This window comes from Microcaecilia unicolor, chromosome 11, assembly GCF_901765095.1.
Source record: "Microcaecilia unicolor chromosome 11, aMicUni1.1, whole genome shotgun sequence".
Classification (NCBI taxonomy): domain Eukaryota; kingdom Metazoa; phylum Chordata; class Amphibia; order Gymnophiona; family Siphonopidae; genus Microcaecilia; species Microcaecilia unicolor.
The window spans coordinates 193,539,199-193,561,283 of NC_044041.1; the positions used below are offsets into that span (position 1 = coordinate 193,539,199).

The 22,085-nt window shown below is 42.0% G+C and overlaps 1 protein-coding gene across 1 annotated transcript; it reads right to left on the reverse strand.

Annotated features, from left to right (window-relative positions):
* Nucleotides 1-243: 243 nt before the first annotated feature.
* TMEM222 (transmembrane protein 222) lies at nucleotides 244-15,026 on the reverse strand. Its single transcript, XM_030218445.1, has 6 exons — nucleotides 14,893-15,026; nucleotides 9,235-9,319; nucleotides 6,984-7,015; nucleotides 5,446-5,542; nucleotides 4,824-4,954; nucleotides 244-4,410 (listed from the first exon to the last, which is right to left on the reverse strand). Exons 1-6 carry the CDS (start codon nucleotides 15,012-15,014, stop codon nucleotides 4,323-4,325), a joined length of 555 nt encoding a protein of 184 aa, XP_030074305.1. The 5' UTR covers nucleotides 15,015-15,026; the 3' UTR covers nucleotides 244-4,322.
* Nucleotides 15,027-22,085: the final 7,059 nt, after the last annotated feature.

A 22,085-nucleotide genomic window follows, 5' to 3' on the forward strand; every position in this document is an offset into this window, starting at 1 on the left:
TTTAGAGAGATTTACAGGGGAACGTTTTAGAAGATGTGGCCACAATTAAGACAGGCTTTGGCATGGTGACCTACACAGCACAAGGACTTTGGGCCCCATTACACTATAAAACGGTCTTGACATTCAGAAGTGGCTAGTTCAAATCCCACTGATGCTCCTTGTGATCTTGGGCCAGTCACCTAAGCCTCCACTGCCTCAGGTACAAACTTAGATTGTGAGCCCTCCTGGGATAGAGAAATACCCAGTGTACCTGAATGTAACTCACCTTGAGCTACTACTGAAAAAGGTGTGAGCAAAATCCAAATAAATAAAATATAAACTGGACAGATCAGTTCATCCAAGTTTCTAAAAGAGAATAAACTGAGTCCAACTGATAAGTGCCTGGGTCACAAATATATTAAATCAGTTGGAAATGTGTTTGTTTAAAGCAGTTTGAAACCTACTGCTTAAACACATCTTAAAGTGTTTTTGGAATGTGGTTTTGCTGAATTTAAAATGTAGGCAACACAATTCAATTAAAAAGTACCACCTACCATAACTTGTTTACTGACTTTTTAATTTTACATGTCCAACATGGTGTCTGACCTATATCCAATGTAACACACACAAAGCTATTTTTAAACTGGTTTTACAAAATGGTCATATGGACCGGGGGTGGCAATCTGATTGTCTTAGTATTTTCCTCTCAAGTTTCTGGGATTTACAGAATAGCCAGGACTTGCTTGAGACTTTTAGAAAAGTCTGAGAGAACGCCATGGAAGCTTAAACACCTACCAGGGCAAACTATTTAAAACCAAAAATATTTTGGGACGCTAACATGGAAATCTCAGCCACAAAGACCACAGAAGTTAAAGAATTATTGAAGCATTAAGGACAGCGTGCCTTGCAAAAATTCATATGTTAAAAAAGACCCCAAAACATCACATCATCTAGTAAAAGCCATACAAGTGACTTCTAGCCCAAAGGCAATTTCCATATTTTTAGATATGGTCTCTGTATAAAAGCCACCCTAGATTTCTATGACATATTTAGGTCTTTGGTTTGTCATAATTACCTCCCTTCCAAGTTACCTCCCTAAGGCAATCTCCCTACCCAAAGGCAGTTTCTATCTTTATTTTCCATTTTCAACATGTGATCGAGGCAATGCTCTCCCCCCTCATGTTCAGACACATGTCAAATTACTCTGTGATGTATGGACAATATTGTATCTTCTGCTTCAGGATACGCTTTCCATTGTTACATCAGATACTTGTGCAACATCTCTAACCTTGGTGGCTCTTCAATCACCTTCGTTTTGTCCTGGGATATGTAAGTCCTAATTTCCACCAACCAAATCAGGTCTGCAAATTCTTGGACAGAAAAGCAGACTGACCTGGGGACAGTCTGAAGAAATGGCCTAAAGTACTTTGGGTTTTATTGTCCAAGCACAAATTACCAGTTCAGAATTAACAAAGCAAATTGGGGGAGAAGGGGGAAGGAACCATCTTATCTGCTAGACTGTGCAGCGTTGTCAGGCCTTGCCATCCTGGTACTTCAGAAAGAAATCTTGGAACTATCCTTTTATCCCAAGGAGCATAGACATTTTGGAAGAAAAGACCTAGTATAACAGGCCACCAGATATGGGTTAAAGCTTTGCACATACTGTGACAATAATGAGCCTGGCTCTGTAGTCAGGGAATGTAAAGCAGGATCTCAATCTCTCAAATTTACTGCTAAGCTTGGGCCAGAGCTTCTTTCTGGAGTTCGAAGAATGCCGTATGTACAAGGCATATATCAACATGCATTATCAAGCAATTCAGTTGGCAGAGCTTAGAGTGGTATATGAAATGCAATAAAAATAATAAAAATTGAGTTACATTTCTGGAAAACTAAATAAAGAAATGATTACCATATAACACGCATGTTATATTCAATTTTCAAACTGCGTCTACCCCCTGCATGATATAGCAGTGTATTTTTACTAAGACGTGCTAATTGCAAAATTAGCTTGCTTGTCTTTAAGGCCTTTTCTTTAGGTTTTTTGCAGGTTTCATGTGCCAAAAACAAGTGTTGATTTTGCAATCTGCGTACTTTTGAAAGATAAACTGGTATAGCACATGATATACGAGTTTAGTTTTACACAGGCATGCAAACTGTGCATGTTATATGCATAAAAAAATATGGTACTCTAGTACTTGGCAAACGCTTCTGGCCCTCCATGATTTTCCTGTTCCCAGATCAGACCCATGCCATGCGCTTCATTCTGCCTCTCTCCTTCCCCTGATACAGTTTGAGGATTTCAGTCCAGCTTGGTGTCAAGTGATCCACCACCTCCATCCCTCTACATGAAAAGCTGCAAAGTCCCAGGAATAAGATGAGAGGGTGAAAGGGCTGGGAATAACCATGGCCTGCGGAGCCTGGGACTTCTGAACTTGCTAAAGGTGAATTCACTCAACTACTTCCTGTTTCTAGGACTACAACTTAACCCTAGCACACACCTGTTATGGGCTAAGCAAGCTGTTAATGAGGAAAGGGTGATTCCCTACTGTCAGTAGTGGAGGGCTGGAGGTGTCCCTGTCTCCTTGCTCCAGGACTGGGAGTGTGTGTGTGTGTATGTTCAGGAGCGCCCCACTTCGGGCTGCAAGACTGGTATTAGAGGGCAACCAAAACTCTTTTAAAAACTTTCAGTCAAAATCACACGGTGAATTTTTGCCACAGATTGAAACCAGTGCCAGCACACCTCCCCCCCCCCCCCCCACCCCCAAAGAAACAAAGGTGCTATCCACTCTGGCCTCACTTCACCTACCTCCACCTCCAAACAAAACACAGGGCCTCACCTTCAAAACGGCTGCCATGGGAGGTCACGACAGCCATTGTGAGACTAAAGCCAGCTTGGGCAAGAGTGACTAGGAATCACTCTTGCTCTGACAAGGCCATTAGCCCAATAGACTCTTGTAATGTAGGCTGGGGGGTAGAGAGGGAGGGGGTGCAATGAGGGAAGAGTGGGGCCCCGCTTTTGGATTCAGCATATAATGTACCAGTAAACAAGGCCAAATTTGGTTGGCACCTACTGTGTATGCTGGTGCTCCCTGCTCTCAGAATTTGGGGGGAAGATGGGGCATTGATGAGAAGAGTGAAAGGAAAGAAGATTCACCTTCTATTTCCCGAGGGGGCAGGTGCTGAGGAAAAGAGGCGATTAAGTTATCAGTAATACCTCTGGGGATCATGACTTCTCTATCCCCCTCCCCAGCTCTAACTCTTCCCTAAGGCACTCCCCTTGTCTGAACCTATGATGTGAAGTATTTTATGTGGCCCTTTCAAATAAACAGATGGGAACTCTTGCACTAGAGAGAAGAGAATGCACTACTATTTCACCCTTGACATTTAGTTTCAAATATTATTTCGACATCAGAAGGCTGGATTAATCGGTGGTTACCAAGATCACCATGGCACGCTGCACTGTTAAGCGTGCTTCAATCCAAAGCAGAGGCAGGGCAAACCACAACAAAGTCCCCATGGAAACAAACAGAAAACCAGGGAGGAAGACCTTGCCCCACGTATTAGCAAGACTAGACTAAAATGCATGAAGAGAAGAAATGTATTTCCACAACGTCTTCCAATTAACAGAGGCTCCAAACATTTCAGAAAGACATTTTTCCACCACTTAAGCTAAACTGAGGCGTAAGGAGCTTAAGTTTCTTGTCCATGGCTGCACCGAGTCAATGCTTGCTACGTACGACGAGCCACAATTCCCAGTCCTCTGCTCTTATTAATAGACCACGTCAGTCATATGCAGCCACCGTGCCAAAAGGAAGTTAAGTGTTTGAGCAGGTAAGGGATTCAACAAAACATGAAGACAATTATTATTCAATCTCATTCTTTGGAAGACAGAGAGAGGAAGTTTATAGGATTGCCTGGGATTTGCTTGGTTGGAACCCTGAAGGTTCTAATTCTGTTTCATAACTACTGGCTAATTCCTTTTCCTCACCATTTAAAACCTCTTCAGTGTGGAATCCTCCCTGTACCCACTCTGATCAGCAATGCCTTCTTCAACTTTTATCCTTTTTCAGGGCTAACTGTGGTACTTCTGTATAAGCGTCTGACTGAAGCACTAAATGTGTGAAGAGCCCAGGATTCCCCACTTTCCATCCGTCAGCACCAGAAGGCTCAGCACGCTCATAATAGTGACAAAACCAGTGATAAATCAGGGGAGATTACTAGAAAGGGAAGACCTGCCATCTTCGCTCTCTCTGTCCTGGAGACTCCATCTGGCCTGGTGACTCTATGCACTGGACTGGAAGACATGGCTTAATCTCGACTGCAAATGCTAACCAAAAAGTCCATCACCGTAAGTGAACCACCAGGCTGACCGTCAGCAGGACGCCCATGAGGAGCACAAACGGAAGCCACGTTTTCACAAAACCTCCAATACTGGAAAAGAAAAGAGACAGCATGAAACCAGATGGCACAGGGTGGAACAATAATCAGAGGGACATCTTGAGTAAGGTGATGGGGGGGTGGGACTAAATCTTGGGAAAGAAGAAACAGAAGCATTACAAAAAACATATTGAGCATGTTTAAATCGGTGACTGTGTCACATTTGAACTCAGTGTGGTGATCGCTCTGCTCTCCCCCCCTCATTCCTCTGCAAACGGATCAGAACATCTACAGAAGAGCGAGGCCTGTTCACTGGAAGAAGAGTTACCAGTGAAACCGGTCTAAGTTTAGGGAACCAAGCAGCTGTGACGTCAGCTCCTGGGCAAGATGCACAGGTGTGCGCTGCTCTCTCAATAAGCGTTATGAAGCAGTAAGAGTGAAAAAAAAAGGGCTCAGCTGATACCTACCTAACGTATTTCCCATGTAGGAGGATCAGGAAGCACAGCTTAACCATGTTCCAGGAGGTGCCGTTATCATATCGCATCAGATTTAAGGCAAGAGCCACGTGCGAGTGACAGTTGTCGCAACACAAGTTGTGCTAGAGATGAAGGATAAGGAGATATTTAGACACAGTTGAAAAAGAAGAGAAAACCAAGTATACAATAGCACATAATCACAAATATACAGAAATATGACAGAAGTACAAAACTGCACTTATATCTCACGTACAGAACACTGGGAAACATTCAGGAATTCATATGTATTGTACATAAGGTGCGACAAAACAATTTCATGCAAATTGAAAGAACAATATCAGGTCACAGACAAAACCCCAACGGACCCAGTGTCCATCCTGAAGTGCATATGCATAGCCCTCACTCAAGAGAGCTGAGAAGTCCTGCCTGATTTTTGCACCTTTATTTATACTTTTATGCTAAGTTCATGCTATTGGAGTTCAGTGTTTAACAGTCATTACTAAGGAAGTCACTGTAAGACAAATTAAATATAAACCCTTTGTAAGATCCATCAACCTTCTTCCCCAAGGCTTCTGCCAATGCAATAGAGTCAGGTGTGTAGAGTTGGTTTTACCATCCGGTGCTTGTACTCCTCGGAGGCCTCATGTACTGCAGTATCCCAGGCACTCTGGCTTGTGGAATACACCTTTGTGGAGTCCAGTTTCCAGTACCTGTGGGGAGAGAACAGATGCCTTTAACCACCTCCGGACATACGGGAAGAACCCAGGCAAAGTTCAAGCTTTTCAAAACACAAGCAATCTTGTCTCCGACAGCCAAATCTTGAGATGGGGAGGTTTCAGATTGGGTCAGCTTGATATTGTCTATAAAAGTAATCATTACATGAAAGCAACTTGGTAGCCAATCTAGAATGCTCCACATTCAATCAAACAGTGTCTCTGTGGATGGTCTCAGCAACCAGGCTAAACAATGAATAGACAGTGAGGAGATTATAATGCTATGCTGTACTTATGAATGTTATTTGGTAAAAGGAAGGGCAGTCTATCTCTTTGTTCCTTTCTACTCTCTTCTGGTGCGTGAAGGTCTCATGTACCTCTGACAGGAGGGTGGGAGGGAGGCAACATACTGGTCAAGCAGTTTAAGAAACCTGCCCAGTGTAGAGCTTCTCAACCTGCCATGTTTTTAATCGCCTACAATATTCCAGTACAATAGAGGCCTCATGTATTGTGGTATGCCAGGCATACACTGGAGGCACTGCATATAAACATCTCTCATGCGTTTATAGTGTATATCCTGAATGCCTGACTGGCTGAGTCTCTTCCAAGGACTGAATTGCAAACCATCAAGTTAACAGAATGGAGGACTCTGGTTTCTAAAGCTGTTGGCCCAGCATCTTTAACAAGCATTTAAGTCTCTGGGGAAAAAATGGTAATTAAACGAAAAAAAAAATGGAAGTACCCCAGACAGATCCCAAATTGTGCTCTCACAAGGAGATGGTGTCTTCAGATGGGTTTGTTTTGCACATACCAGGGCAGGAATGACCCTCAATTATAAACCAGGGTATGTCAGGTACAACCTCAGTCTCTCAAATACACTTTCTACCAATAGGATATGTTGGATTTAAGAAAAGGCTTATTCCCACCATATCTCTGCTTAAGGCAATGAAATGTATTGTTCTTTTAAATGTATTATTATTGCTGTTATGCTGTGTTTTCACAACATGTTTTCATTTAGAGAAGCTTAATTTACCCTTTACCCTGTCTGAAAGCTTCTCAGAGCAGCTAAAAAGTACATATGGGATTCACAGCACTCTGCTTTTAGCTGTATCAAAAAAAGGCAGCCCCCTGCACGTATTCAGGTTGGAGGGATGAAACAGATTGCATACTTGGCATTTTCAAAAGTACATGAACAATTCTACCCCACACTCTGCCAAACACACAAATAGCAGGTATAGAGTCTTTGCATTTACCTTTGCAAATGCCAGGATAATATCTATGTACCTTGCATTTAAAATTAGCTTCACTTAGATGCTCAGAGTTCTTGTGTTGTGTTAACATGAGAAATGCTCTATTATCCTGAAAGGCGGGGGGGGGGGGGGGGGGGGGGGGTGGTGGGAGAAGATTAACTCAACTATTCAGTTATGTGAATACTTACTTCACTGGCTTCCCAAAGGCCATGTTGTCTTCCTATAGATAAAAGAGAAACATCCATCAGTTATATGAATGTACTGCCCTCTTCTCGTCCTTGCTTTTCTTCTGGGTGATTTCTTATTTTTAATTAAAGAATTTTTATTAATTAAGATTGCCATAGAAAAAAGTCACATATAAATGGCAAGTTCAATAGGGAAACCCAACCATAAATTAGTAAACACCCCACCATCCTCAATTAACAGGCAAACCTCTAGGAGAGCGGATCGCTGATCATATAAACAAATGTGCAGGTCAAGGCATCATCACAGACTAACAAATTTTATCGGGATCTATCCCCGATTGGAAGTGCCAGGCATGTTAACGGTTCCACTGGTGATGAAATCAAACTAGCTGGCCAGTTCTGAAAGGTATTAATCTACGAAGAAACCTTTTTTGATTCAGGAAGACGGTATAACTAAAGGACATGAACTGAGTTTGCAGGGGGGCCAACTCAGAAATGATGTCTGGAAGTACTTTTTTTTCACTGACAGGGTGGTAGGAGCCTGGAATGCCCTCCCGCGGGAGGTAGTTGTATAAATCTGTGGTCAATAAGATGGTGGACCACTAAGATGACTGCCTTTTTTTCTGTGAAGAAGAGTTTGCCCAACTCTGTAAAACAGCAAGGTAAGGTCAGACAGTATTTCAGTATAATCTTAAAATTCCACTTGCAAGCACAGTAACAGGGAGGGGTGAAGAAGGAGGTTAAGCCCTAGGACTATTCTGTGCAAAGATGTATGGTTGGAGGTCGTGAGACTGGTTTTGCTGGAACAAGTAAATCAAATGCCGTTTTTAGATAAGGGGGCCATCAACTGAGACAGCAGACTGAGAACTGTCACGTACACATAGTTAGAAAAAAAGGTATAAAAGGAATAGTTTATCACTACATAACCAGGAATCTTGCTAGCTCTGCGTAGCGCTTTTAGCTCCAGGCTGGTAAATTCCTCCACAGGAACATAGAAAGGAAAAATACTATTTGTATGTACTATTTATGAATAGTAATTGGCAAAGCAGCAAAATTAGATGTCTGTTTTCTTATTTGTAATAAATAAGCTTCTATGATAAACTTATGATTGGCTAACGGTGTCTGTGTTCTTTAATCCAAATTATTTTATCCAGGGAATAAACTCCTATAAAAGTTTAGCCTTACATCTTGCTGTCTGTCTGATAAGGGGGCACAGGTATACGGTTAAACACAGCCAAGGAGTTTTTCTCTAAGGAAGGAGAACTTCTCTAAGGCTAGTTCCCTCCCCAGGGGCAGGGGTCGGAATTACATAGTGGTGGTGAAAACAGTAACAAAATGTAAAAATCCGCGAGGGATAAACACAAAGAAGGCTAAAGTGTAATTCTCTCCCCAGGGGCAGGGGTCGGGATTACATAGTGGTGGTGAAAACAGAAACAAAATGTAAAAAAACGCGAGGGATAAACACAAAGAAGGCTAAAGTGTAATTCTCTCCCCAGGGGCAGGGGTCGGAATTACATAGTGGTGATGAAAACAGTAACAAAATGTAAAAATACGCGAGGGATAAACACAAAGAAGGCTAAAGTGTAATTCCCTCCCCAGGGGCAGGGGTCGGGATTACATAGTGGTGGTGAAAACAGTAACAAAATGTAAAAAACGCGAGGGATAAACACAAAGAAATCCTGTATGGAAGGCATGGAACCAAATAAGCTTAGAGGTGAGTCGAAAGAAACACCAGTAAATGAGAAGGAAAGCCAGTGCTGGACACACTTCTATGGTTTGTGCCCTTGATCATGGCTGTCCAGATTCATCTTCAATAGTTGGAGAACAAGGCCACTGCTGGGCAGACTTCTACGGTCTGTGCCCAAATAGTGGCTGGAAAGATTTGGATGGGCCAGAGTGGGCTTCGATGACAGCTTCAGTAGTTGGAGAATAAGGCTAGTGCCGGGCAAACTTCTACGGTCTGTGCCCTGAAACTGCAAGGACCAATCAAAATCAAGTATGCATATGTAGTACCACATCATACCTTATCATATGAGTTTACCTTGTTGGGTAGAACAGATGGACCGTACAGTTCTTTATCTGCAGTCATCTACTATGTTACTACTTTATGTTAGGTGCAGCAGTTTACTGGGCCTGAAGATTTACACGGGGCTAACTTTAAGCTTATGCAGCATTTGAGGAACGAGTCCCACTGAAGGGATCTTTGTTAAGCAGTGCGGTGGCCAGCCTTTCAACTAAATGGATAGGCACTTACCGAGACGTAGTAGGGCCCAGCAAAGTCACGTATGATTCCAGAAGATGTACATATTCCCATGTGGCCAATGATCGGGAAAAGCCACCTGATGAGACAATCAGAGGACATTCAGGGGTGTCCTATAACTCACTTCAAACATGGCAGCTAGTAAATACAATTCAAAATAGTTGGAATGTGCTAGCTGGATACTACTCACAGATAAGTTATACAGGCAAGTGGCATGGGAAAGGCTAATTTAATACAATTTAAATGATAAGACACATATAGAACTAGATTGAGTAAATGATGTGCAAATCTGGGTGGAGGAAAAAAAAAGTGAGCCTATTCTATAAAAATGCTCCGAGTTGGGCACTGTTTATAGAATAGCGCCAGGATCCACACCCAACTTAGGTCATAAGGATTTACACTTACTAAAACCTGGTGTAAATCCTCACATGTAAATTATACAGTATGCATCTTTAGCGAATGCCTCTGACCCACCCATGCCCCTTCCCATTGCCATGCCCCCTTTCAGTTACACGCACATCTTTATAGAATACTGTTTAGCAAGAAGTGCGTGCAAATCCAAACTTGCCAATTAACACAGATACTTGATTGCTAGTGCCCAATTCTTGGCACTAATTGGCATGTTACAACGAAAATTTCATGTAGAAATTGGGCATGCAGGCAATTTTGAGCGCAATTTTAGAATACAAGGGATAATCTAGGAGAAAGACGTACTCAGTCATTCGATCATTCTGATTTAATGGCATGCCCTAGCCAATCCCTCTTGGTGAGTTACAAAATTAACACAATGAAATACAACTATATAGTATACAATTACAAACTCAATCATGATTCAAAGTACGAAAAAAAAAAAGTATTTGGAATTGGCTGAAATGGAACAGCCAAAGAAACCCAGTTCTGATAAGAGCTGGCAGAATTTCAAGCTCTCCACGTGGAAATCCTTAGACAACAACCCACTGCATTGTCACTACAGTGTGTGTTTCTCAAGTTTTCTTTCTTTCTATACAGCCTAATGGGTGAACGCACAAGGTGCTGTAGCCACTTGATTTCAGGGATATTCTTTTTCCTAGGACCAAGATGGACAGCCAGTGATTATTCTGTGTCTAATTGCCTTTTGAAAAGAGAAAGTCAGGCCAGAAGCTTGTATACTTAGGGCACCTTACACACTGGTGCCGCTAGCATTTTTAGTGCATGCTAAAAATTAGCATGCACTGAACGCTAAAACGCCCATTATATTCCTAAAGGCATCTTAGCATTTACAGCATGTGAATTTTTAGCGTGCACTAAAAACGCTAGTGTGCCTTTGTAAAAGAAACCCTTACTTCTGGTACTTCTTTCCCTCATCTTCCTCTGAGCTTCTAGCTTAAAAGTACTCTTCATCAAGGCAACATAACCGTAAGTGGTTATCACAGCCCTCTGGAGGTTTTGAATCCTTTCCTACCCTCTCAGCCAATAGCAATCTCAGTTCTTGGCCAGAAAATATGGGGTTCACAATACACATTTTTAGCCACACTAGAGAGGCATTTCCTTGTGTGTGTTTAGGTTGAGGGAATAAAAGAGAGTTTGTACTTGGCATTTTCAACAGTAAATGTGCAACACCCTGCTGTATGTACAAATAGCAACAATTTTCATTTGATCCTGGTTTCTCAATGGGAAACGACCTACATACTTCATCTTTGAAGATTATCTGTAAAATACCTGCAGTACAACAGCATAATTAGCCAATACCAAGGCCATCGAAAATTGCCTCTAAAAATATGATCTCTGTCCTATTCCATTTTGCTGTAATGCCCACATTTCTTTAATAAAGGAAAGCTGATTTAAAATAAATAAATTATATGCAAAATAGAGGAGGCACCTCCTCTTCCCCAAATCTGAAGATTTAATTGTAGTACACGGAATGCAGCACTACTGTGAACACTACAACGCCTCCCTTCTGGTCACAGCTTGTGCACTTACAGTAGTCTAGAAATGTCTGATTAGATTATCCCCAAAGGGTCCAGAGCTGTTTACAATAAAAATAAGAATGACAAAAGTTATACCATGTATTATTAAAAAAAAAAACCCTACAAATCAACATTAAATCCAAGATTTCCAAGACTCTTACGAAAAGCCAGGTAAGTATTTTGTTGCAAGTGAAAAATTATTCCATACCTTGTAAAAGAATGAGGATTCTAACATCTTGTAGCTCACTTATACTATTATTTTTCCTTCTTTTAAAGCTGTATCTTTCAACCTAGATTCTTCTCTAGGTAGAGAAAATTTAATTAACTTAGTTAAGCCTTCCACTAAACAGTACAGCGTTTTAAACAGACATGCCAATTTGAACAAGTGATTCTCATGTTTACTTATGTCCAAATGGAATTATCTACACGAAAGGTAGATGTATGGTTGTGAGATGATTGAAACTCCCTCCCCAGCAGGGTCTGTGAATGTGCCTCTGCAATTTGCACAATTCTCAATTGACCCCAAAGTCAAAGCCAGGCTCAGGAATTGAATCCTTATCTCCTACACTGCAGCACTGCCACTAAGCCAGTCTCTGCTATGCGTGCTTTAATAACGACAGAGCCTCATCCAAAAGGTAGTATTTCTAGCAGCACAGTGCTTCGTACCATCCCAGTAAAGCACTGCTCGGTGTTGACTCAAAAGGAAGAGCACGCTCTGTTGAGCCGTCAACACCACCCTTGATGAATCAAACCCTTAATAATGGCTTTTTTTGGATCACCAAACATATACGGCTCTTTCAAAGGTTACAAATCTGGAAAGGGAGAGACAAGAAGTATAAATACACACTGAAACTAGGCGAATGTCCTAACCTTTCCTTCTGCTCCTCTAAGCAAACCAAACTAGTAATTTCAACTAAGCCAGAAAGCAAATGAATAAAGGCAACAGCTCTATCAGAGCAAAGCTATAAACTCAGAGGATCAACACCATTGCTTTTGCCTGGACAGACGAAATGAAAGTGCAGCTTTAAACTGGGGTCCTCTAACACAGAGGACTACAGAAATGAAAAGAACTGTAAAAGGATTCCAAACGCAAGGGTTAAAATGTAACTATGGTATGTTACCATCCTCCAGCAGTACAGGAGGGGAGAAAGAAATTAAAATTCTGAGCAGTGGAAGAACCTCATTTAGAATGAAGAGTAGTCCAACCTGCTGCAACCAATTCTTCCAGATTCACAGCTTTGCGTTCACATCACTAGGGCCTTGGTCAATATAGCTTTTCTCCCATTTATGGTAATAAAGCTTGTAAATCAGACCCTAAACTGCACTGCTGGAATAACTCACTTAGGGCCCTGTTTACTAAGCAGCGCTAAGGGCGCACTAGCATTTTTAGCACGCACTACACACTAAAGACACCCATAGGAATATATGGGTGTCTCTAGTTTTTAGCACGCGCTAATTCTAGGCACGAGCTAAAAACGCTAGTGTGTCTTAGTAAGCATGGCCCAGCCCTTATTTTTTTTTAATTTTCCACCTTTAATGTGGTATTTAAATCTTGATATGGATTATAGCTCATGAGTACAGATAGCATAATCACAATACAAACTGAAATATAAGATTACAAATTTAAATATCTTGGTAATCCCAGATTTACAGAGCAGTAAAGCAATCCTAAGAGCAAGCTGTGTTAAATAAAGATATGCTTTAAAAATCCCAAATCTTTACTTACTTGCCAACATTTTTAAAAATTAGTTCAAGGAGGCACATCACACAGTGATGAATTCTAAACAGCTGGAGAATAGCATCGAAAAGTGCTATGTTTTATCCCTGCCAATTTCATGGCCAGGTAAAATGGAACATTTACCACCACTTGTTGACATGACCTTCATACTCTTGTGGTTGATAATGGTTAAGTAGGTCTGCTCAATACTTTAGAACAGATGAATACAGGAATCCGAGAAATAGTAATATAATTTTAAACTTAACCCTTGGCTGAATTGAAAAGCAGTGTAATTCTTGTCGAAAAGGCATCACATGAACCATTTTTTCCTGACTTATAATCACCTTTGTGGCTATAATTTCAAGAGCTGCAAATGTCTCACCCCTGGCAGGCCTTATTAGAATGAGATACAGCAGTCTAGTCTATCGATCTTCTTTCCTCTTGTCATTAAGCTGAAACATATACTGTATACTCCAGGTTCATCAAACTGGTACCTGGGAAACATCAACCCTCCCTCCCAGACAATAGGAGGTTTGAGAATCAGTTTTATTTAGGGCCGAGTCAAGGAAGAAGAATGAAAGTTCTTCAGCAAACAGTGGAATATAGAACCAAGCAACAATAAAAGGAAAAAAAATGGTCTGCAAAAATATACGGGACTACCCAGAACATAAAAGTCAATGGACTTAAGTCATCAAAAGTAAGAGAAATATTCCTCTGAAAAATGTAATCAAATGCTGAACAATGATCCGAAACCAGCAATAGAGTCATACAATGTACTGAACAGTCAAGGTGGAAAAACAGCCCAGTGTATGATCACACTGTGGAAAAGCAAATATGAAACACTGAGGAATTGGAGACAAAACCTTCTGGAAAACAGTATCTGCTCTTTGTCTATGAACAATGATTCATACTAGTAGGTTTTGACTAAGTCAACAAGCCTTAAAGAAGTTCAAAACACCAGTATTTGGGAGAGAAAACATGCAGAATAAGAAAAACGTTGATTGCTTTAGATATCCACTAAAGTTGTAGCTAGGGGGAGCACTGAAGGGTGAGCACATTTCACTAAAACGATAGCCGTGCCTAGAAACTGCATAAACTAAAGTGGAGCAGATAAAAGAATCAGAAGATTAATGGCTGGGGGGAAACAGGCTTCCTACTAGTTAAGGGATAGTTACCAGAGGAACATTTACCATGCCTTGAGTAAACAAAAGTGGATATGTAGAGTAATCAAAATGTATCTTACTCTACAACATTTCTCAATAAATACTGGTGCTTGACGTTCTGTAAGTTTTGTAGACTCTCAGTCAAAATCCACCATTATGAATCCAAGTAAATCAGGATGTTTCTTATTATATGATTCGGAACTACATCACGCTGATACATGAACAGCACGAATAACAGCAGAAAACGAAGGCTGGACTGTATATTTACAAAAACATAAGAGATTGTCCATCATTTAAAAAAAAATGCATATTAATGCATTATATTTCCGAAAACTACACACATACACACAAAACCCCAACTATAACTTGGCATAAAAGAGAAAAATAAATATAAATAAAACCAGATCACACAATAGATGTAAAAAAAAAAGCAGGTAAGTCGTTAGTCTTAGAATGTAAAGATTTTTGTTTTCTTTGCATGGCATTCACAGGGAAATTAACAACAACTTGAGGTCAGGAGGCCCTATAGGGGCAGAAACCACAAGCACCAAGTGATGGGTATTATTATTATTATTTTATTTATTGCATTTGTATCCCACATCCCCCCACCTATTTGTAGGCTCATAGTTGGGTATTTACAGTGACTAGTTTCAGACCGCAAAGACCAGGCTGAGCCAACCCATGTTTTGTCTCGCTCACCCCTACATTTATACTACTATTTGCCCATGGCTGGGGGGGGGGGGGGGGGGGGGGGGGGGCAAGATGCGGACTGGCCCTAACCCCCGGGGGCTATGGGCTCCCCCAATGGCGGCCTCCGTTCACTCACGTCAGCACGGGGATGGGGGTCCAGACCACGCAGTAAGGGAAACGACCACGCTCCGGGTCCACCCGCTCCAAGGTGCCACTGTGGGAAAACTGCTTCATCTTCGCCTCCTCCACTTCCGTCATCACTCAGTGGCAGCAGCAACAACAACAGGCTAACTTCCGCTTCCGCCGTGGGCGTGGCGCTCTCGTGCACCTCTTCTTCCGCCCCCGGCTTTACATCATTTCCGTGAGACTGAGTCCTTCACTTCCGCCCTGCAAGTGACGTCCCTAATGACGGGGCCTCGCCTACTTCTCTCTTTTTTTTTTTTTAATAATTTTAAATTTCAAGAGTGAATACATTTTATTGAATTTTTCTAATAAAGTTATTGATGAAAGCAGAGTGTTTAGAATATCCAATGACAAGTAATTCTAAGCACAATTGTACAATCGTCTGTATCTTAATGTAAAAATGAACATCAGAGATGCCAAGGGTGGCTCATCTCAATGCTGGAGATTGAAGGCCAATGGGGAAGGGGTTTTTTTCACGGGACCCTGCCATGTCTAAAACTAGATCTCTGGGCTGGCAGATGCACACTTCACAATAACTGATATATTGGTCCTAGTCTCTGGTTTCTCCTTTCTTCTTTCTTTTCTTAACTGTCTTGTCAGAATCTTCTTGTCCATTTGGCACTTTTCTCTCCATGTCCACCATCCATCTTCTCTCTGCATCCCTATCGATCTGACCCACTATCAACTCTGTCTTCCCATGTTGAGCATCTCCCATTTCTGTGTCTCTATTCCCCCCCCCCCCCCCCCCCCCCCCCATATGGCAGCATCTCTCTCTCTTTTTCTTCTCTCCTGTCTCTCCAGACCAGTATCTCTCTCTCCTTCTCTCTTTCCTCCCTCTGCCCCACCAAGGGTCCTGCAAGTATTCCTCTCTCTTCCCTCACTCCTGTACTGTCTCCTATTTGCAGGACCAGCATCTCCCCTCTTCTTTCTTTCCTCACAGGACCTGCACCTCTCTATTTCCTTGCCCCCCCCCCCCTAAAGTCCAGCATCTCTTTTCCTCTCCACACCCTCTTTCTTCCTGAGCCCCTGATTAGATCTCTTCCCTACTTGCTTACATCTCTCTCCTTCCGCCCCCCATGCAGCACCTCTCCCTCTTTGCCCCACCTGATGCTGCACCTCTCTCCCTCCTTGTCCTGCCCATGCAGCACTTCTCATTCCTGCCCCCCTCCACATGCAATCACCTCTCCTGCCCCCTTCTACATGCAAGCACCTCTCACTTCTGCCCTCCCCCCTCTAAGTGCAGGCACCCCTCATTCCTTGCACTGGTGGTCTAGGGCATTGTTTCCAAAGTCCAGTCCTGGAGTACCCCTTGCCAGTCAGGTTTTTGGGATATTCACAATGAATATGCATGGACCTCATTTGCATACACTGCTTCCATTATATGCAAATCTCTTTTAAGCATATTCATTGTAGATATCCTGAAAACCTGACTGGCAAGGGGTTCTCCAGGACTGGACCTGGGAAAGACTGGTCTAGGGTGCTGTCAGGCAGCAGCGATCCCCAGTCGCTGCTGCCCGTGCCAGCTCCATGGTTTAAAATGGCAAATGCAACCTCTCACGGTAGTCTCGTGAGAGTTTGCGGCCACCATTTTAAACCACGGAGCCGGCACCAAGGTCATTAAACCTCCTTGGCCAGCATAGAAAGCAGTGATTGGGGAATCACTGCTGCCTGACCACATGCCAAAGCCTCCTCCTCTCAATGCGTGAGAGGAGGGGACTTTGGCGTGTGAGCTGGAGTTGGGGGCCGAATTCATATGTCACACACCAAATGCGTGTAACTTGGTATATCTGAAACATGCATTTTGATTTTAAAAAAAAACATATAACTAACAGGTAGCCAACTAACAAAGAGCCTCTTATCAAACTGCATGGCAGTGCCAATGGATCCCATTCAAAATGAATGGGCTGTCGGCATTACCGCACCGGGAGCCGCTCACATGGCTTGAAGAGAGGCCCAAAAACTGCTAGTAAAAATCTGTTCAGTGTATCCAAGGATATTGCATCGCCTTCAAGAGTCTGCTTCAAATAATACCATGATTTATAGTAAAAAAATTATCAAAGCGAAAACAAATTATTGTTGTAACATTTTGAGTATGACCATCCAATGTTACAAAATGAGAGGTAAATTTCTCATTTTAAAAAATTATGCCATTTTCAATATAATTTTTATATTTAGAAATTATAAAGGAAAGTTTGTAATAAAAGGGTTCCACAGTTCCTCAAAATTTGTTACATTTGTATCCCACATTATCCCACCTCTTTGCAGGCTCAATGTGGCTTACAATTCGTCATGGATATTGAAACAGAAGAGAGTATACATTTGGCTTTACAGAGTGTTTTGGGTTACATGAAGATGAAATACATGATGGTGTAAGAGCAAAAGGCATTATAAGATAATGCTGGATGTATTAAGGTTGTACAGTTACCTGTGTTGCTCATTGTGATATATCTTGTCAAAGAGATAAGTTTTTAATGCTTTACGGAAGATGGTCAATTCATAGAACGTTTTCAGGTGACGTGGCAACGCGTTCCAGAACTGCGTGCTCATGTAGGAGAAGGTAGATGAGTGCATTAGTTTGTATTTCAGGCCTTTGCACTTTGCACTTACTTGTTTGTAACCATTCATGCTGAGTGGGTGCCCATCCACGTTTCCAGTATTTTGCTATCACACATCTTGCTGACAAATAAAGGGACTAAACTAATAAACTGTTTTCAGTGGAAAGTCAAGGGATTGGGCCCCATCCTAATATTGCCATCTCTATTGTAACTGGAAATTTGGTGTTTATGATTTTTAATACTGTTATGTGAACTGAGTTCCAAAACGTTTTTAGTGAAAACACCAGTGGTCCCCAAACCTGGTCCTGGAGGCACCTCAGCTAGTCAGGTTTTCAGGATATCCACAATGAATATTCATGAGAGAGAATTGCGTGCAGTGGAGACAGTGCTTGCAAATTGCGCTCATGAAAATTCATTGTGGATATTCTGAAAACGTGGCTGGCTGAGGTGCCTCCGGGACCAGGTTTGAGATCCCCTAGAATACACAGTTCCACCACATGTGATTAAAAGTTCTTTTACACTGACAATCTTTCCAACATAAAGGGGATAATTCAGGCAGCCCTTTATGAATAATTTGAGGAGTTATATATAATCACATTAAGATTTTAGTTGAGTACTTATTCTATGGAACATTTATTTTAAAAGAATATAACCATATGCTTTCCCAGGAGTCATCCATATTTCTGTTTATGCTCTTTTGCCCTGTAGACATATAGGTTTGCACTATGGTAATGTTTGAGATTTTGTATAGACATTGATATACTTAAGATATCACGCATCTGGCTTCTCCTACATAAGTGCACAACTATGGAATGGCCTCCCAAAAGCTGTGAAAACAATCCATGACCACTTTAGCTTCTGGAAATCACTGAAGACCACCCTGTTCCAAAAGGCTTACCCTACTGACCCAACTTAAATGCCTGAATCCAGCAACACAACGAAACCAAAGCCCATAATGAACACTATATAACTCTTCTTCTCTTCGATTCTCCTAATGTATCTGTAACACATGATCCTCTTTGATAATAACATCACTTTGTATCTGTTTTTCATTGAAGGCGACTAACGCCTTACAGTATTATGTAAGCCACATTGAGCCTGCAAATAGGTGGGAAAAAGTGGGGTACAAATGTAACAAATAAATAAATAAATGAAATGTCTTTTGCTGTAACTTCCCAAAAAGGAATGTTTTCCAATTAGTTGGAGATCTCAATGTGTTGTGTTTATTTGATTTTAGAGAGATGAAATTCCTCAACTGAAAATATTGTTGAAAGGAGAAGGAAGTACCAATATTTTTTTTTTCAGCATCTTTTTTTACTTCAGTACAGTTTGATTGGAAAACAATTTGGAAACTAGAATCAGTTTCCCTGATCTTAGCTGTTTAATATATGTGGCCCCATTTCTCTGACAAATTGTTTAGCTGAGATGGAAGTGAATAGACATAGGGAACTTGAGATATGAGCTTTACCACAGATTTTAATCCATATACTAGTCAGAGGCTTGAGAAAAGGATGACCTGAACATTTATTTAGTAAAATAGTGTTAAGATGCCTAACATGGAACCTAGCATGTGTAGCTATAATTATTTTTCTCTACATGCATCACTTTGCACTTGACACCAGCACATTTTATGAGACATTTAGAAACCTACTTCTCTGGTCCCTGCAATTTTCCATAGTCTGCTCATAAATTACACATATTTATTTATTTATTTGGATTTTGCTCACACCTTTTTCAGTAACAGAGTGGCAGATAAAGACCTGTATGGTCCATCCAGTCTAACAAACAAGATAAACCCATTTTACATGGTATGTAGCTCAAGGTGAGTTACATTCAGGCAGGGGCGTAGCCAGACACCCAAGTTTGGGTGGGCCAGGACCCAAGGTGGGTGGGCAGCACTCCACTTTGTCCTACAAGTGATTTGGTTTCTCTCTTTCTCGCCTGCATGCCATATGGTCTTTCAAACATCCCCTCTCCCCCGTATACCTTTTAAATAGCAGATTTTCACTGGCAGCAAAAAGATGTTGGGAGTTTTGGGCTGGTGGGGCTTGGGGTCCCTGCCAGCCACATTATAGGTGTGCTGCTACTTGGTGGGCCTGAACCTAAAGTGGGTGGGCCTGGGCCCACCCCAGCCCACCCTTGGCTACGCCACTGCATTCAGGTACTCTGGATATTTCTCTCTCCCAGGAGAGCTCACAATCTAAGTTTGTACCTGAGGCAATGGAGAGTTAAGTGACTTGCCCAAGATCACAAGGAGCAGCAGTGAGATTTGAACTGGCCACCTCTAACCACTGGTGCTCTAACCACTAGGCCACTCCTTCATTGAATAATTTTGTGTCTTCTGCAAATTTGTTTACTACAAAAAATTCAATAAAATTTGTTACAAAGTGTAAGAAAACATTGTTGAAAAATCAGAAGGTCCAGAATATCTAATGACAAGCAATTATAAGCACAATTGTGTGTATACCTTTATGTGCAAATCATTCTTTGCAAGATCATTTATAAATATGGTAAAAAGCACCAGTCCCAGTACAGATCTCCACTATTTATCTTTTTCTACTGAGAAAAATAACTATTTAGTCCTACTTTCTGTTTCTTGACTTTTAACTAGCTCCCAAATCCACAATAGAGCATTGCCTCCTGTCCTTTCCCATGACTTTTTAATTTCCTCAGGCCTCTCCAAGTTATCCAGTCCCAGGAGGGAATAGGAAGGACTGCTAGGGTAAGAGGACCCTTAAACAGAGGGGAGGTAGAGGAGGAAATATTCACTTTTCTGTAAACTTTCTAAAACTGGCTTTGATGGGGGGAGGGGAGGGAAGAGTGGCTGAAGCCACTCTAGCCCTACTGCAATTCAAGTGCTGGACATTAATATATATTGACATGCTCCATTTAAGAACAAAAAAGAACCAGGACAGAGCGGCTAATCAATGAACTGGAATCTGACAAACTGTTTGGCTGAAGCACTGCCTGGCAGAGTAGATAAGTGGGGCCTGGGGGGAAAGAGGAAGCACTGCCAATTGCCCATGGACAAAGCCTTAGGATAATGTGGCAGGAAGTTTTTGTTTCCTCTCACCTCCCAAGGCCCATAACATGGTCCCTGTTGTTCACCCATGATTGCACATTTCACTTGCTGGGTTCCCTGATCCATAAATCCCCTCATCAGTCTGGTGCCATGAAAGCAGCAGTTCCTGTCAGTGCTTCACTCTCAAGTTATTCAGTTCCATCTGTGGTTCTGAATCCAGGATGCCCTGGAAAGACATATGGGGCCCCTTGCAGTTCAAACTATACAACTGTGAAGTATGTGGGAGAAGTGTCAGCACAAGGCACAGGTTTGAAGCAATGTGCCTTTGAGGAAGAAGGGAGTGTTGACTCAAAGTGGGCACAGGACATAGGAGCCTGCTCCAGAGATGCCACATAACCCAGATTCTAGGACAGTTCTGGATTTCTGACCACCCCATCCTGGTGATGGGAAGGTGGTAGAACGAGAGGACATGAAATGAGATTGAAGGGGGGCAGACTCAAGAAAAATGTCAGGAAGTATTTTTTCACGGAGAGAGTAGTGGATGCTTGGAATGCCCTCCCGCAGGAGGTGGTGGAAATGAAAACAGTAACGGAATTCAAACATGCGTGGGATAAGCATAAAGGAATCCTGTGCCGAAGGAATGGATCTTCAGGAGCTTAGTCAAGATCGGGAAGCGGGGCTGGTGGTTGGGAGGCAGGGATAGTGCTGGGCAGACTTATACGGTCTGTGCCAGAGCCGGTGGTGGGCAGCGGGACTGGTGGTTGGGAGGCGGGGATAGTGCTGGACAGACTTGTATGGTCTGTGCCAGAGCCAGTGGTTGGGAGGCAGGGCTGGTGGTTGGGAGGTGAGGATAGTGCTGGGCAGACTTATACGGTCTGTGCCCTGAAGAGCACAGGTACAAATCAAAGTAGGGTATACACAAAAAGCAGCAAATATGAGTTATCTTGTTGGGCAGACTGGATGGACCATGCAGGTCTTTTTCTGCCGTCATCTACTATGTTACTGTTGGATTATTTGTAGTAAATAATTAGCAGATTTTAGTACACACAGCTTCAGCTTTAGAAATGTTAATTTCTTTCTTCATCTCTCTCTCATTCACCCCTGAATAATTCACTGCTGAGTCACTTTAAAGTTGAAGTAACAAAACATCTGTTTACTCACAGTTTGTAGTTAGATTATAATCAGACAGGCTTATATATACATATTATTATACATTTGTATTATCAGCTCCTTCCATGTGCTTAGATGGTAATGGATGCTCACACCACCATAGATCCTCTCAGGTTAGGAGAGAACATGAGCTCCATGTGCTCCATGTGCTTCATGTGCTGCATCTAACCCCCACAGGAAGTTACATAGCTGTGTGACCTCTCTAAGTAATTCACATCAGAGGTCACAGAGTAATCACAGAGAAATAATAGGTGACAGGCAATGCATGTATAATACAATTACATTCCAACAAACCCCTTCTCATGCATAACTGTCATGCAATTATTTATTCATACAAAGTCCAAGCTTTATACGCAGATTCACAAAATGTTCTCTGGGTAACGGTTTGGTCATGATGTC